This window comes from Prionailurus bengalensis, chromosome E4, assembly GCF_016509475.1.
Source record: "Prionailurus bengalensis isolate Pbe53 chromosome E4, Fcat_Pben_1.1_paternal_pri, whole genome shotgun sequence".
NCBI lineage: Eukaryota > Metazoa > Chordata > Mammalia > Carnivora > Felidae > Prionailurus > Prionailurus bengalensis.
This window is the reverse complement of record NC_057360.1, coordinates 13345112-13363652: the sequence shown is the minus strand read 5'-3', so window position 1 is coordinate 13363652 and position 18541 is coordinate 13345112. Positions and strand designations below refer to the sequence as shown.

The window sequence follows — 18541 nt, the reverse complement described above, 5'->3', positions numbered from 1 at the left end:
GTCTCCAAGGATATAACAGAGTCACAGGGTTTGGTAGGCTAGATAAAGGCCAAGGTAGGCACATGGATATAAGGGCCTTGCCAATGGAGAACCAATGTGGGTGAAAGTTCTCTGAAATCCCAGGGAAGATTTAGTGACTTTGGAGGAAGTTGGCCGAAGTCCCTGTGTCATGAAGACCCAGAGGTCAATGGGAACAAAGATGGCGTGTGGAGCTTTTCATCTTTCTGGCTCTATCCAGATCTTAATATTATGTCCCGTTGCAGTAGCTAATTTTGCCTGTCAATCCAATCTGCATATAAAATACCTGGACACTGTAGGGCAGCCAAATTCATCACCTCGAAATGAGCCTCCTTGGCATGTGAATTATTTTAAGCTAGTAATTTTTAAGGAACAGAAGCCTCCTTAAAACAGAAAAACCTTTGACTTCCCCCGACTGCCTAAAAGAATTTAGACAGAGGACCTGCTCCTGGGAGGGAGCTGTCACTGTCGATAACTACAGTATAATATGAACTAGGGGAGGTAGACAGGGAGGAACTTAGCAAAGTCTGTTTGTTAAACTTCCTCTCTTTGTCCCATTGTTTCTGGATGGGCCATCAAACAGAAGGCTTTTTCACCTTCCTGTGAACTGACTTCCTTCCCTTTAAAGTCCTTAACCCATGCCCCCTTCTCTTTAGCTCAAAATGGCACACAAGCCTCAATTGCCTGACTGCCTGTGGACCTCATGTTCTTACGGAGTCTCTATATGCATAATTAAATTAAACTTTTTTCTCTTAGTCTGTCTTGTCAATTTAACTCTGAGACTAGCCAAAAGAATGTGGAAGGGTCGAGGAAAAATTTTCCTCCCCAACAAGACCTACTCCAAAAAGCTGGGAATCCCCGCAGGCCTCACCTGGAAAGGAGTCCAGTGGGATGTGAGGGAGGATGTGATGGCCGCTGCAAACCATAACCGCGTCAAAGACAGCGCTTTGCTTCTTGCCGTTGCTCTCAGTAACAACCTCCCATTGGCCAGAGGATGAGAAATCTGGGTGTTTTCTCACACTGAGGACGGTTGTCTTGAACGAACACAGAGAAGGCATCATTGAGCATTCCTCTGGCATAACAGGGGCTTCATTCAGTAGTACCCTGGGAGTGGGGATGGGCAGACTCCATCTCGGTTCCATTTGAATCCATTTCAACTCACTGAAGACAGAGACTGCGAAGCATCCCCTTCTCATTCTTATTTGGCAGGGAGCTACCAAGGATACGGTACTTTGTGCAAGAGGCCTGACTCAGCAGTGAGAACCTGTCTGTTAAGGACTGAATAAGGACTTGAGAGAGACAGACAAGTTCTGGGCAAGATACAAAACACATGTTTATTATTCAAGTGATCGTACAGTCAGTATTGATTAAGAAACTTTTATGTGTCCACCTCTGTGCAGAATCTGTGCTAGAGAAGACATCTCGTGTGAAGCACTTTGCATGGTGCCTGGCACATTGTCAGCATCCCATGAATGGTAGCTGTCCATATTAATTATTTTTAAAACAGAGTACATCATTATAGCAATATAGTTCATGATCTCATTTGGATGAAATAATTTATGTTCATTAATTTTTTAATAGGAAATCCTTTTTTTAAGTTTATTTTTGAGAGAGAGAGAGAGAGAGAATCCCTAGCAGGGTCTGCACTGTCGGCACAGAGCCTGATGTGGGCCTTGAACTTACAGGCCATGAGATCATGACCTGAGCTGAAATCAAGAGTCAGATGCTTAACCCGACTGAGCCACTCAGTCACCCCCATTAATTTTTTTTTTTTAATGTAGCTCACTGGAGGTCTATGAATTTGTAAATGCCCATAAAGGTTATACATCTTTGGTGTTTAAGAAACAATGTCAAGTGGAAACAAAATTTTTCTTACTTCTAGAGTCATGGCATGCTTCTCTTGCTTACAAGTATTTGAGTCCCATACACCTACTTTTCAAATTTTCAGATATCTAAAAAAACACTGGGTTGGCAATTTTTGAAGCTGTGCCAATTAAGAAAATATATAGACTATTAGTATAAAGTTTGCTAACGTATTATAAAATGTCTGGGCATTGTTGGCTATGAGAAAAGATTCAGATTTGCAGTTTAAGGTAGTATATTAGCTAAAGCACTGTGGGTTATTGCTACTAAAAATGTGCTTTGGGAACTAACACCTTCAGTGCAACTCAGGAGGCTATTAGAAATGAAACAGAGCTTTTATAGATCGAGTGGAGCCCTAATATCTTATGACTTGTACCAAGAGACTAATAATGGAAATGAGTGTTCCTAACCCCTCTCTAATCTCCAGGAATCCAACAGCAGTAATGCAATAAACAAAAGAAACAGCTCCCTCGCAACTTTAACATGACCTTTCAAAGAACACATAACACAAATGATATCATAAGAGGGCAATATATCTGTTAAATAAATTGATAGTCAAATGGGCAAAGACCTATTAAAGCTTCTGGTACAAAAAAATCTGTTATTCATAGGATGGTTCTGCCAGGCATTGGGGAAAACTACATCAGATACATTTTCATGGTAGTTACAAATATAGATTTCCACCACAATCAGCTACTATAAATTAATAGAATGCAAACCTGGAACAAAAATGAAATTACTGAGAAAATGAGATTTTTTTTCTTGTGTTACAAGAAAATAAGCTCACTCACAGTTATTTATCCAGAGGTATAATTTAATTTTGTTTCCTAAGCACAGTTACTAGTTTTCAGAGTGTAGGTTATTGATAAAAATCCAGCATGTATAGTGAGAATATTGTTCTTGTTGATTATTTGTTTTTGAGGGAGCACAGGAAAGGTGGTTCTAATTGTATCTAAAAATGATCCAACCAGCCTTATGTTGCCAGAGAATGTGCCATGCCTCCCCCCCCCCCAAAGACCAAAAATAGTTTCTACAGGCTTATGAAATGAATGGAGAGTGTGAGTTTATTTCATACGTATTTCTCAGCAATTCCATTTCTACAGAGAAGATCCAAAAATGAAATAGCAGTTTGATTTTCTTCTTCTATTCTTTCAAGGGAAATGAGGCTAGGGGTCTGCAGGGGTTATAGATATTAGCTTAAGTGCAGTTTCATGGTCAATATCATCATTATTCAAATCCTTAGTTTTAACAGGTGATTTTCCTCTTCTGCTAATGTGCATGTAATCTATAATATCGGGGTTAGTGACACTACCTTTTGGGCTTTCTATCTTGCTCTTATCTTTCAGCAAAGAATTGGATTGAAATATTTTGTTTTCTTCACTTTTTCTTAATTACCAGAGTAACTTCTCTAAATGTGAGCTGAACCCATGTGGAGAAAGCCATTCCCCCCAAAATACAATACCTGGAACTGAATATATTTTAGAAGGTCAAACTTTCTGGCAAAAATCCTGAAATATTCCAGGAGCTTAGAATTGTGCAGGAAGTTTGGAAAGTCTTCAGGCATTGGAAAGTCACTGAAACAGGACATTTCTTTGCTGGTGTTGCTGATGACAGATTGATAGATACTCGCTCGGCCATCTTCAACATTTTCCTAAAGAAGAAAATTTAAAAAAAGTGATAATCATGTTACGTTTAAAATGATCCCTTGGTGTTTTACTCTTCTTCCGAGTCAAACCCTTGGGTTATGTGATCGTCTTTCACTGCTGCAGAGGGACTACAGTGTCTGGGTGCTGAGGTGCGGCTTATATGTTCCATCATCCCGTGTGAGAGGGCCTCATTGGGGCCCTCCAATGTTGTTCACTGGAGGGGCTATTGCCCCTGGTGGATAGGAGGTGGGGACAACCCTCGTTTTGGCACATTGCAGGATATTGGGCACCTCTCTACCTGCTTAATGCCAGCCATTGTGACAATTAGCCCCATTCCGGAACTCCCTCTGGAGAGCCTATCTCCACCTTCCACCTCTTTAGGAACCAACAAACTCTGGGATACTGGTGAGGAAGTATTCTGGAGAATTGTGCCTAAAATGAATACTTCTGGGAGCAGGTAGTTTTCACGTCTTAGTTTGAATGCCCCACTTTCATTTTACGCTTTATGGAAACCAACCTTCCTCAAGTGCTAAAAGTGAACAGCATTAGCATCCATCACATCTTCGACTTGAATCTAAATCTTAGCCACTATACTTTGGTAAAACCGCAGACAGCACATGCTATGGTTGAGTTTATAGTTTCCTCTAAGCGCTGTGCATACTGATAATGTTCTTTATGTTAAATTATGTAAGAGCTAAGTGTGGTGATTCAATGTCCCTGAAATCGGCATGTTATCAAAGAGGGTTGCTCAAGAAAATTTAAATGGTGCCACCCAGGAACTCCTCAATTAATGCTTCTGCAGACTAAGGCATGATTCAGGCAAACAGTAGTTGTTATTATGATGCAACGTTAGGGTGCAATGTAATGAAATGGAAAAGTTGCAGGAACTCGTGAATTAATTGGAATAGATTACTCAGTGATACAGAAACAGCACTCTGTCGTTTCCACAGAATAGTAAATAAAGGAAAGTAAATATTGAACTCTAGTCCTGCCACCATAATAACTCAGTTGTGCATGTTTCTCTCTCATCATTATTCATGAAGAATTGTTACTTTCCTGCCAAACCTTTAGATCCAGCCTCCTTAAATCTTTGGCAGCACTGAAAGAGGCAGCCTGGACTAGCTGAAGGAATCTGGTTGTTGGAGTTAGACACGGCTTTGAATCCATCTCTCTTTAGACCGTGCGGCCCGGACCAGTCAGTGCAGTGAGGTTCAGTCTTCTCATCTATAAAATGGGCAGCTACTGGATGCTCAACAGTGTTGTTATTGTCTGTGTTATTAAGGAAGCTACAAGCTTCAGCAAAGCTGTTGGTTAAAACTCCCCATTCACCGCAGTACATGAAAGGCACTGAGGGTAGCTTTTCTAGCAGCGAGATAACCGACACAGGCACACTCACCATCACACCTGAGTTTTCTGCACAAGAGGTTGGATTTGATTTCAAAGACTTAAAGAAGAATAAACTGTGGGACCTTTCCTCTTTTATCAGCAAAGCTCTTTATATGCATTGGGCCTCACTGTGTCCTAATTTCAGGATTATCAGTACGAATATGAGTTACCAAAGCTAAAACAATGTTTGTGCTCAGATCATGTCATTTAGGAGTGGTATGTAGAATATTTGCTAACTAAGTCTACGTTTTGAGGATCCATCTCCCTCATGCATTCCTTCTATCTCTCCTCATCCATCCATCCATCCATCCATCCATCCATCCATCCATCCACAATTCATGCCTGCTATAGGTCAGGAGCCAAATGCCTTTTTGAATGTGAACAATGTGTTTACCTTTCCTAGTCTGGAATCAAGGCTCAGATTGTACCGTTATTTCAGTTTCAAATGGCTTGATAAAAGCTAGTCAGTTTAGGGTCAGCCAGCTTTCTAGGTGATTACAGTTTGGTGTGATGTTAACTGTATGTAAGTGCTTGAATGTCAAGGGAGTTTGCGTTAGAATATGAAGTGGTTTCTGCCTCATACACAAGGATACAACGACCCTGAACTCTGGATCAATAAATCATTTTAATTTTCAAACACTAGCTTCAAATTGTATACGACTAGGGTCAAACTGATATTTCTGGATGTTTCAGCATGGTCAAGTACAATGTCCTTGGTAAGACTAAATGTCTGACTTTCTTATCCAGCCAAATTCTCAAACTTGGAAATATAGTTGACCCTTGAACAACATAGGTTTGAACTGCATGGCTCCATTTATACATAGGTGTTTTATAGTACAGTACTTATGATTTTCTTAATAATCTTTTCTTTAGCTTGCTTTAGTGTAAGGATATAGTATATAATACATACAACATACAAGATATGTGTTAATCGACTGTTTATGTTATCAGTAAGGCTTCTGGTCAATAGTAGGCTATTAGTAGTTATGTTCTAGGGCAGCCAAAAAATTTGTTTAAAGTTTATTTATTTATTTTAAGGGAGACTGTGTATACTGGAGGGGCAGAGAGAGGAGAGAAGGAGAATCCCGAGTAGGCTCTGCACTGTCAGTGCAAGGAGCCTGATGTGGGGCTTGAACTCAGGAACCCGTGAGATCATAAACTGAGCCAAAATCAAGAGTGGGATGCTTAACTGACTGAGCCACCTAGGTGCTTCAAAGGAGGAGCCAAAATTTATACACCGATTTTTGACTGTGTGGGAGTCAGTGCCCCAACCCCCATGATGTTCAAAGGTCAACTGTATTTCGTGAAGCAAAGAGATACCAATTATTTTTTCCTCAAGATCAGATAATTTTATAAGTGGCACAGAGGAAATGTGAGAGCTCTGAAGTCAAACTGGATTGATGGCCTGATTCTACCACCTCTAATGGCTTTTTAGCCATGGGCAAGTTACGTAAGTCAGTTTCCTCATTTTCTCCTGTAAAATGGGGTTCATTAATAATTCCAACACTGGTCAATTGTTATCAGGCTGAGATTAGGTAAAGTGCTTAGCACAATGCCTGTCTCTAAATAAGTGCCCAACTCATGTCTGCCTCGATTGTTATTATTATAGGTCATGAGGATTAATCTTACTAAACTAGTCATAGTTTGACTAGTTTGACTCTTGAAAAAGCTAAACTAAGATTGTTATAGTGTAGCCAACATGCTGGTTTTTTCATGTGCCAATACAGTGGCTTTCAAATGTGGTTGGCTCCTCTGTCAGGTCAATTTTAAGGGGCTCTGGAGTCATGAGAAGGACTGCTTGTGATGTCTGAACCGCTACAGAAGTTTCAGAGCCAGGGCAAGACTCTCCTCTGGGAGTTCTAATGGTGTCAGCATTTGTCAGCAATCGATGATGACATCACAAGTTTTCCCCTGAAGATCAAGTAATAATCTTTATTATGGTTGATTGGTATATAGCTGTTAAAAAAAGCTTTGTTTCTATGTTGGCTTCCTCCTGTGTTGGCTGAAGCAGATGTCTATGTGTTTAGATGAATCTGGGTAAAACCCTTTGCTGATGGTTGAGAAGGGAGAATGATTCTTATTAATAAACAAATACATATCAAGTATCTCTCCTGTCCAGGCCCTGAGCTTTGAGTTAGGGACTAAATGCAAACAGGACACAGAGTTTCTGTCTCCAGGGAGCTTGTTATTACATTGAATAAAAAGGCATTTGGTGGCACAAAAACAGACAATCAGTTCAATGGAACAGAATAGAGAACCCAGAAATGGACCCACAAACGTATGGCCAACTAATAATCTTGGACAAAGCAGGAAAGAATATCCAATGGAATAAAGACAGTCTCTTCAGCAAGTGGTGCTGGGAAAACTGGACAGCAACATGCAGAAAAATGAACCTGGACCACTTTCTTAAACCATACACAAAAATAAACTCAAAATGGATGAGAGACCTAAACATAAGACAGGAAGCCATCAAAATCCTGGAAGAGAAAGTGGCAAAAACCTCTTTGACCTCTGCCGCAGCAACTTCTTACTCAACACATCTCCGGAGGCAAGGGAAACAAAAGCAAAAATGAACTACGGGGACCTCATCAAAATAAAAAGCTTCTGCACAGTGAAGGAAACAATCAGCAAAACTAAAAGGCAACTGACGGAATGGGAGAAGATATTTGCAAACGACATATCAGATAAAGGGTTAGTATTCAAAATCAATAAAGAACTTATGAAACTCAACACCCAAAAAACAAATAATCCAGTGAAGAAATGGGCAAAAGACATGAATAGACACTTCTCCAAAGAAGACATTCAGATGGCCAGCCGACACATGAAAAGATGCTCAACTTCACTCATCATCAGGGAAATAGAAATTAAAACCACAATGAGATACCACCTCACACCTGTCAGAGTGGGTAACACGAACAACTCAGGCAATAACAGATGTTGGCGAGGATGCAGAGAAAGAGGATCTCTTTGGCACTGCTGGTGGGAATGCAAACTGGTACAGCCACTATGGAAAACAGTATGGAGGTTCCTCAAAAAATTAAAAATAGAACTACCCTATCACCCAGGAATTGCACTATTAGGTATTTATCCAAAGGACACAGGTGTGCCGTTTTGACGGGGCACATGTACCATAATGTTTATAGCAGTGCTATTGACAATAGCCAAAGTATGGCAAGAGCCCAAGTGTCCATCAACAGATGAATGGATAAAGATGTGGCATATATATACAATGGAGTAGTAGTCGGCAATCAAAAAGAATGAAATCTTGCCATTTGCAACTACATGGATGGAACTAGAGGGTATTATGCTAATTGAATTAGAGAAAGACAAATATCATATGACTTCACTCATATGAGGACTTTAATATATACAAAACAGATGCACATAGGGGAAGGGAAGCAAAAATAATACAAAAACAGGGAGGGGGACAAAACATGAGAGACTCTTAAATATAGGGAGCAGAAGGTTGCTGGATAGGTTGTGAGGGGGTGATGGGCTAAATGGGTAGGGACATTAAGAAATCTACTCCTCGGGGCGCCTGGGTGGCTCAGTCCGTTAAGCGTCCGACTTCAGCTCAGGTCACAATCTCGCGGTCCGTGAGTTCGAGCCCCGCGTCAGGCTCTGGGCTGATGGCTCAGAGCCTGGAGCCTGCTCCCCATTCTGTGTCCCCCTCTCTCTCTGCCCCTCCCCTGTTCATGCTCTGTCTCTCTCTGTCTCAAAAATAAATAAATGTAAAAAAAAAATTAAAAAAAAAAGAAATCTACTCCTCAAATCATTGTTGCACTATATGCCAACTAACTTGGATATAAATTAAAAAAAATTATAGATAGATAGATAGATAGATAGATAGATAGATATTTGGGCTCTGAGGATGGAAGAATGGAGACAGAATAAGATGAGAAGCTTTCCTCTCAGCCAAGACAAAGACAGGGAGACACAGCTTTCAAAACATATAAATGTAACTCATATTTATTTAAAATAGAAATAGTACCTACAAATGATATTTAAGCACAAATACTGATAGTCTGAATTTCCTAGCAGATAGAATTTGCTACGATTTACCTAAGAGAAATGGTCATATGATGAAGTATTTTCCTAATGTAGAATTTTCTGAATGTCAGAAGACTATTTAGCAAAATAAAATTAGTTCAGAGAGCACTGATTTAGAATTTATGATATTTTGATCATAGATTAGACTGAAGTTTATCTTCCATTGTGTAAGAATAAAAAGGTTGCAAAAACTAAGTTTAAGGAAGATTATAATGGTAATATTTAACCTACTAAAGGGAGCAAACTTATACAGTGAAAATAGATTCAACTTATTATAAATGTGAGTTACAAACACTTATAAATTAGTCATTTTCATTGTGATACATTAGCATATTGACCTCGACCAGTAAATATTTGTTCTCTTGGCTAGTTGCTCTAAGCAGTTGGAAATAATAAAATTGTATTTCTTAAAAAATTTCTACCACTCTCCAAATTTTCACTCTTTCCGATGGAACTTATAGCTATCTGTTCCGTTGCTTGAAATAAGTACAACTGAAACTATTTTTATGTTCTTGTCCTATAGTTAGGGGAAAAATTGTGGTTCCCAAATGCCATTCATGGATTATTTCATGATAAGATTTCAGGAGAGCTTTGAAAAACATAAACTCTGAGCAGGTCTGGTTTGGGTCCATTAATGTGTATTTAAGACATGCTTCCCCAGCTGGGGTGCCTGGGTGGCTCAGTCCCTTAAGTGTTGGACTCTTGGTTTCTGCTAGGGTCATGACCTCATGGTTTGTGAGTTGGAGCCCCAAATTGGGCTCTGTGCTGACAGCAAGGAGCCTGCTTGGGATTCTCTCTCTCTCTCTCTCTCTCTCTCTCTCTCTCTCTATCTCTCTCTCTCTCTCTTCTCCCCTGCTCATGCTCTCTCTCTCCCTCTGTCTCAAAAAAATAAACTTATATAAAAAAAGTGCTCCCCAGCTGATTCTTATGCACATGAATGTTGGGAGCCACCATCTTTATTAGACCGTTACTGCATTCTGCTATCCCTCTATTAGGTTGGTACCTCCCTAGATCTCTGGCTTTGCTCACTGATAGTGACCCCCATTTAAACTCCCTGACTCCAATATTGCCTACTTTCTTTACTGCCTTCACGGTAAAAAGTATACTTGTTGGAATGGGACACACGTTCTTCATGATGAGACCCTGACTATTCTCTCCAGCTTCATCAATTTCTATTCACCCACCTGCCTCCTTTGTTCTAGCTGCATCACGTGACTTTATCTTCTCTAAGCGTGTCAGGTTTCTCAAGCTCCTTTGCACATGCCATTTACTCTGCCTAGAACACTGCCTAGAACACAGGCCTGATCTCTGCTTATTGTCAAGACAAATGAAAGCATCTCGTCGTGTAGGAAGCTTGCCCTGTTCTCTACTGCATGATGTTCTGTGCTTTCCATAACACTTAGAGTAACGGCCCTTATAAAATTGCACTCTGATATGGATTTGCTTTAGTATTTCCTCTTCTGAACTATGAGCCCTTAGCCTGCAGGGACTGTGCATTTGTGCCTGTTTAGTACTGTGAAAATTAGTAACAGTAAACGTCACTAAAATGGAGTTGGGAAGTTTTGGCCCTACCACTCATAGTCAATTGCAGACCCAACAGGAAGAGATGGATTTGACCTTGCATATGGACACTACTTTATTCTTCTATTTGGAGGAAGAGACACTTTCCTCACCTCCCCCCCGCCCCCCACCCTGTCCTGGACAACAGCTCAGCCAATGAGAAGCCACCATACCTCAAACCCCAAGTTTATTCCAATGGGCTTTTAGTTTATAGCAGCCTTCCCAACTTACCGTTTTCTCCTTTAAAAAGCATTCCTTTACTTTGTTCCCTGGATTGCACACAGTTTTGCTACAGCTTGTTTGTCCCAGACTGCGATTCTCTTCTATTCCTCAATAAATCTGTCTTTTGCTGGTAAAATGACTGTCAGTTTTTAAGGTTAATGGTACCTAGTATATTCTGGGGACATGCATGGTGCAAGATGAGCTAATATGTTTGGTGAAAGAATGAAAGAATATGTAATGTTAACTAGAAGCATTTTACCATCACTGCAAATAGGGCTTAATGATAGTAAAATGGACAGTCAGTGGTATAGTGGGAATGAGTACTTGGTTTTGCTAGTCGTCCGCTGTAAACTTTTTTCCTTTCTTCACACGTAAACATTACTTTAAAAATATTGTGGCAAGTTAACCAATATATATCTTGAACTACTGGTGAACAGACTTAATTGAGACCCATCCACAGTATTTTATATTTCACTGCCTGGAGAGTTACAAATATCTAACGTGTTAAATTTGGTTATTAATAAATTTGCATTAATTGGGCAGCAAGGTACAAAAACCTAAGTTATATTGAATTACGCTGCGATAGATTCTTGGGATAAGCTTACCTAAGAGAATGCCTGGAAGTAAAACAAAGGGAAGGTGGTTATCTCTTCTGGAGAGGAAATGGCTGTTCGTTCTAAACCAGCAAAGAGGAGCAGAATTTGCCACCCTCGACTATGTCTGTTTGGCAGGGGGATTATTTTAAACTGGTTATTTTTTAAGAAACAGCAGACATAGGTAGGCCTTGAAAACTGAGTAGAAGTTACCTTTCTGTGAGAGGTATTTACTTGCATAAGGGAAATCTCTTGCTTGCATAAGGGTGTCTCTCTCGCTGTGCCAAGATGAAGGGGATGAGTCAGTGTCTAGAAACTCCTATCAAAGAAGAAGGCAATGGCTTAAATCTACACAACAACCTCACTCTTACTGCTTTTCCTGGGTTACCTCCTGGAACTGACTCCCTACCCTCAACATCTTCTCATGTCTTTAGCTAAAGGTGGTCTTTAAGGTGATGGCCATTTTGGGGAGTTACTCAGTTTTCCTGAGTCTATCCCAGGTATACAAGATATATACATGTTATTAAATATTTGTTTCTTTTCCCCTGTTACTCTGTCATATAGCAATTAAATTATTAGACCTGTTACCCTGTCATAGATCAATTAAATTATTAGACCAGCCAAAGAACCTAGAAGGGAAGAAGGGAAAACTTTTCTGCCCCTACATTAGTCTTGTATAATGTTAAACTTCAAGTGCACAGAATGTGCTGTTAAAAAGAATAAGCCAATCGACACAAAAGAGAGTTTGTGGTGCACAGGAAAGATAGGAGTGCAGTATAGAGATAGATGGTGCCACCTGGGAAGTTCCATTTGGTGATGTCCCAAGTGTCTGTTTCATATTTTTATCTTCCTATTTTTAACATTTAAGTCAAAAACATTGACGGAGACAAATACAGGTGATCAAATTTGCGTATACCCAAAGTAGAGAACCGAAAGAGCTGAGTAAGAATAGACAGAATTGAAATTTCAAATGAATATTTCTTGACCAAAGATAAAACCAACTAAATGCAGTTGCACATGCCCAAATGTGAACTCCTGTAAGTAGAATTAACAATTCAGTTTCAGGGGCACCTGGGTGGCTCAGTTGGTTGTGTGTCTGACTTCGGCTTAGGTCATGACCTCGCGGTTCGTGAGTTCAAGCCCTACGTCGGGCTCCGTGCTGACGGCTCAGAGCCTGGAGTCTGCTTTGGATTCTGTGTCTTCTTCTCTCTCTGCCCCTTTCCACTCATGATCTTTCTCTCTCTCTCTCTCAAAAATAAATAAACATAAAAAAAAAAGACAATTCAGTTTCATAAGGGTAGAATAATAGTGACCTGGATCATCAGTGCTTCAAATAGAAAAGATCCAGAACTTTGATTGATCCTAAGCTCAGTATAAATGATTGGAGTTATGTGAGACAAAGCATGACGGAGAGCCTATATGTATTTAATCTCAATATTGTGGCTAGTTCTAAGATCTAACACCTACTATTTATTTAGTCACTATGGGAAAGCCACTTACCCTTGGTTTTCTTATATTTAAGTTGAAATTAATAACAAATAATGTAGGAGAGTATTGTGAGTATAAAATGAGATAATCCCTATCGAAATAATTATATGAATGATAGCTTTAATTTTGCAAATGCAGAAAAAGCTAATGCAGCATTAAATTGTTTTAGCAAAGGTAGACCATCCAGGCCTACTGAAACATAAGTCATGCTGGGCAATTGTTAGACCAATTGATTATAAATTCTTCAAGGGGATTTATCCACATTGTCTAAAGCAGTGCCAAGCACCCCTTTGGTTCTGAAAAAATATATATGTTGGAAAAATAAATTGGTTTGGAATATTGGATCTTGTGTGAATCACATTTTAAGAGAGAAACTGGTATTTCAGATTGAATCTAGAGGAAGGATGGAGAGACATTTAGAGAGTATTATATGAAGATTAAAACAATTGAGTATTTGTAGCTGGGAAAAGATCTATTTATAACCAAATGTAAAACAAACAAACAAACAAACAAACAAACAAAAATGCGATATATGTTGGTAACTTTCCTGTGAACGCTGGTATTAGGAACAGTGAAGGAGGCAGAGAAGGTTAGTGGCTAAAGGTAGATCATGCTTTCCTCTCTTGACACCTCAGTAAGATTATTAGGTGTGCAGGCTCAGAAATCTTATAGACCTTCATTTTGTGCCTTTCCCACTACCTATGTTCCCCTGGAGAAATTGTTCATTCCAAAACTCAGCTTCTTCTTGATATGTCCACGAGGATAATCATAATACCTACTGAAGGATCTCAGGACAGACCCTCTTCCCCCCAAAATGTGCCACTTGGGCATGTGGATTATTTTGAACTGAAGGCACTTGAGTCCTTAGGGGCTCAAGAGAAACTTTTGTCCTCCCTTTACCGTACACAAGAATCTAAACTGAGGGTCTTTCCCAGAATAAGGGTTATTAACAGAGAAAAATTTTATGTGAGTGACCCATCTGAATGACAGAGCAAGCATCCATTCTTATTGCCGTGTGAAGGACATTCCTTTCCTTTAAAGTCCCAGAACCTACCCGCTTCTCCTTATTTTAGAATGACGTATATACCTCATTTTCCCTGTTTTTGGAATTTCTATGTCTATGTGGATTCCTCAGGAACATCTATTAACTTTGATTTTCTCCTGTTAGTTTGTCTTATGTCAATCTGATGCTTAGTCCAGTTAGAAGGACTTTTGAGGGGACAGGAATTCTTGCTCCCTGACACTGCTTTTTAGGAGTATTATGAAGAAAAAAAATAAGATGATGCATGGAAAGTACTTTTCCATTGCTGGAAAAGTGCTAAAAATAGGTTCATGATGCACCCCGCCCATGTTGCAAAGCTGCCACTAAGGGGTGCTGGAGAACCTTCTGGAAAAATCCAGCACCTTCTGAGCAGGGCATGGGGCAATGATTCTTAAATTTTGTTTTAACTTGTCAGCACTAAATATGTTAGGTGATCTTAGAAGGACTATGTGTAAATATAGAAATTAATGAATAAACTATTTTCAAAATTGATTCTTGATGGTAGAGTAGCGAAGAGGTGAAGCTTCCTCGGGAGTGGGTGTGGTAGCTCCCAGCATCCTTTTCGGTGCCTCCTCCCTTTGGCAATCAGTCTGTTGGTAATCAAGACCCTCACGCGGCCTCATTGGCCACTTGGGATATTTTGCATACTGTATATTTAACACTGCAGGGAGATTACTTGTCTTTTTTGGGTTGAGAAAATTGTTTGTTTCTCTATTGGACGTAGTTTTGAGAGGTTTGAAATGTGATATTGTTAAAGGTTTCAGGAACTTATATACTTCACCATTTTATATCTAATGAGGTTTAATTAACTCAAATTTTAATCTAATTTTTCCTTTCTAACCCATAGGAAGGTATCTCTAATTCTGAAATGTTAAACACTGGCAACTGGGATTAGGACAGCAGGAAAAGTATTTGGGGGCAGGAAGAAACCTTCCTGGAATTCATCAAGTCATATTTTTGACAGACCACATAAAAATATGTGGTCTATCAGGGCTTCTATCACCAAATTGATGATAATCATATAAGGGACATTTGGCTTTCTAATTTTTTTTTAAGTTTATTTTTTGTTTATTTTGAGAGAAAGAGAGAGAGAGAGAGAGAGAGAGCAAGCAGGGGAAGGGCAGAAAGAGTGGGAGACAGAATCCAAAGCAGGCTCTGCACCATCGACACAGAACAAGATGCAGGGCTTGAACTCACGAACCCATGAGATCATTACCTGAGCCAAAGTCAAGAGGCGATCACTTAACCGACTGAGCTGCCCAGGCACCCCTGGACATTTGGCTTTTAGATATTAAGTCCCAAATCAGGTAATAAGACACTGACAAATTTATATTTAATAATAAATTTGTTATAACTTCACATTTATTCTTTAGATTAAAAATCTCCCGGGGCGGGGCACCCAAATGGAACCTAGAGTGAACCTAGAGTCAACAAAAATAATACATCTTTGGTTAAGACAGGAATGACCACCTTATTATATCACCCTCTCAGGAAAAGCTATAATGTTTCTTTTTTTTTTTTCTTTAATCATCTTAGAGATGGGGGGGGGGGGAAGCAGAGAAGGATGGAGAGACAGAATATTAAGCAGGCTCCACGTTCAGCATGGATCTCGACACGGGCCTCAACATGGGGCTCGGTCCCATTACCCTGGATCATGACCCTGGGATCATGACCTGAGCAAAATCAAGAGTCTGGCGCTCAACCAACTGAGCCAGCTGGGTGCCCCAGGAAAAGCTGTTTCTAATGACCAGTTGTTAGTAAGAAATGAATGTGATTCAAACTGTTTTTCCAGTTTCCTCTCTGCAAGTTACCTGTCCTATATAAGGATCAATATCTCCATCATTAGCTCTGATTATGTTTGCATAGTTGAATGAATAGATTTTTATTTGGTATTTGTGCAATTTGCTGGCTAAATTTGTCTCATTGTAAGATTCATTGGAGACTCCTGTTAAAAACAGATTCCCCTCCTTAGAAGATTTTGGTTTAATAAGTCTGGGTTGGTGTTAAGTATCTTTAAAAAACCCTCTAGGTATGTCTTATAGTCATACACATTTGAGAAGCCCCAGGTTAAAAAATCCACTTTGGCATAAAATTCAGTTCGAACTTGCAAAGCACATGTGCTAGATGCCTGTGCCTTCCCCCTAATTGGTCAGCTTGTAGGCAGAGCCCTTTTGATGGTCTCTGCTAATGTCAGAGTCTGCTTTTATTTAAAAAAAAATTTAACATTTATTTATTATTGAGAGACAGGGAGAGATGGAGCATGAGCATGGGAGGGGCAGATAGAGGAGGAGACACAGAATCGGAAGCAGGCTCCAGGCTCTGAGCTGTCAGCACAGAGCCCAACGTGGGGCTCGAACTCACAAACCGTGAGATCATGACCTGAGCTGAAGTCGGACGCTAAACCGGCTGAGACACCCAGGTGCCCCTATTTTTATTTATTTTTATTTGAGAGAGAGAGAGAGCAAGCCGGAAAGAGGGGCAGAGAGACAGAGAGAGAGAGAGAGAGAGAGAGAGAGAATTTTAAGCAGGCTCCATGCTCAGCATGGAGCCAGATGTGGAGCTTGATCCCATGACCCTGGGATCATGACCTGAGCCAAAATCAAGAGTTGGTCGCTCAACTGACTGAGCCACCCAACTGCACCTTGGAGTCTGCTTTGAGTGTATTCGAACCTTTTGCTTCTGTTTAGAGTGTTCGCAACTGTTTACTCCCTCACTTAGATGCACCTGATACACAATCCTAAAGTTGTTGCACAGGAGTTCTGAGCTAGCACTTCTGTTTAAACTTTCTGAGAAAAAAATGCAAGTTAGGGCATGGTTATAAGTAGGGGGCTAGCCTGTTTAGAAGTCATAGAGACCTGGGTTTGAATGCCAATTCCAGCTACGTGACCATGATCAAGTTACTTAATCTCCCTCAGTTTCTGTTTGGTTGTCTGTAAAATATGTAGCTATTGGAGCTGACATTTATTGTGCTCTAATTTCTTTACATAAATTATCTCCCTTAATCTTCAAAACAGCACTGTGGAGTGATTACACTTTTATATTATTATTCCCATTATACAGCTGAGAAGGCTAAGACACAGAGATGCCAAGAGCTTGCTCAAGATCTCACACTGAGGAGGTGGCAAGCTAGTATTTAAAATCAAAACACTGTGGGAAGGGATAATTATGAATCTCTGCAGTTGTCTATCTATGTATCTGTTTAAATTTTATATAAATTCTGATGAGTGGAGAGCATTATCAATATTTAGGTTTGGCTAATAGAATGAACTCAATGAATGTGTTTAATAATACCTTTAAAGCGTTTCCCAGAAGTTACCCTAGAGTGTCATCAGTAATGCTAAGCAAACAGACATGATTTGTCAGAGAAAAGGAAAGTCAGCACACCCTGAAAAAGCACTTGCTCAGTGTTTGGAATAGATGTGGCCTCTTGAAAAGAATTCCTGTCACTTCTATTTTGTAAAATGTCCTCCAACATTAGTATGTTGCTTTGAGAATCACTAGAATGTGGGCTGTGAGACAGTTGCAGGATCCATAAGAAAAGGTCCTTTATGTGCCTGGGTTGGCCATCTGGGTTAGGAGAGTCATGACCTGGGAGAGATGACAGCCTATTTCTATAGCTCCTGTGTAGCTGCATGAAATAGGTCTGATCAAAGTCGCTTAGGAGATCCTTCAACAAGGCCCCTCTGCAGCTGTGATTTACTCTGAAAGCAGTAGAGTCTGCTCAAGAGAAAAAAAAAAAGATGTCACTTACTTTGAACCTCCACAGCCCTCCAATATCTTCAGTCCGCTCAAAGCAAGTGGGTTCCAGTCCCTCATCCACACAGCACTTCAGTGAGACCAGGCCGCTGACTCCAGCTCCAATCACTGCCACCTTCTTTGCCATGGTCTCCTGTCGAGGAATTGATCAATCAATGCTGCTTCACTGGTAAGAGAGTCCTTGCAGTGTGGTCAGTAATCAGCTTTCAATAACGCGGTAGCACTGGCAATATACTAAGCAGCACTAATTGAATAAAATTCCTCATTAGTCAAATCCCAGACTTCTCATCCCCTTCCTGGTAAAACCAAGTTGTTTTCCCAGACTTGGCTACAGAATTTGTCTAGGATTTAAAAGCAACCCATTTAACAATGCCAAACAATTTAATAATATAGCACTAGGTATAGGAGCCAAGTTTCATGACATAATTTAGCATGCTGAACTTTTCCTTTTCAGCTACTATCCCCAGCTGTGATTACCCTTACCTTCGTCTTGCCTTTTGGTGCTGTCTCCTTGACACAATGGTTTTTTTTTTTATGTTGGTTGTGGGCTGGGAAGCAGTCAGAAGTGTTCTAGTTGGAGGAGGCTGTGAGGAGTGGGAGGAGCTTCTCACTCCTTCAGCATTTTGCAACCTGAAACTCTCAGGACTTTGTTAGGAGTTCTGAAATTAAGCAAGAGGCTTATATTTTGAGGTCCAGGGTAATGATCTTCACCGTAACACCATTATATACTTACACATATCATACACATAGTATAAAATTCCTTTTTATAATGGATGTGACCAATGGTCATTAGCAAAGTAGCAAACATGGATAAATTAAAAGCAGTTAAATTATCCCTAAGCCCTCTGTATAGAGATAATTATAACCAACGTGGACACTTTGGTGTATCTTTCCAGATATTTGTATGTATACACATA

The 18541-nt window shown here is 40.0% G+C and overlaps 1 protein-coding gene across 3 annotated transcripts in view; it reads right to left on the bottom strand.

Annotated features, from left to right (window-relative positions):
* The window catches only part of FMO2 (flavin containing dimethylaniline monoxygenase 2), a 30596-nt gene extending 12374 nt beyond the window's left edge, over positions 1 to 18222 (bottom strand). The window contains exons 1-4 of one of the 3 annotated variants that reach the window (XM_043567616.1): positions 18108 to 18222; positions 17620 to 17868; positions 3344 to 3532; positions 890 to 1052 (exon numbers count right to left, since the gene is read on the bottom strand). In XM_043567616.1, coding sequence (XP_043423551.1) covers positions 890 to 1052; positions 3344 to 3532; positions 17620 to 17751 — 484 coding nt within the window. In that variant the 5' untranslated portion in view covers positions 17752 to 17868; positions 18108 to 18222. Of the gene's footprint in view, positions 1 to 889; positions 1053 to 3343; positions 3533 to 17619 lie in introns of all 3 variants that reach the window. The other 2 variants (XM_043567614.1, XM_043567615.1) reach the window with 2 other exon arrangements.
* Positions 18223 to 18541: the final 319 nt, after the last annotated feature.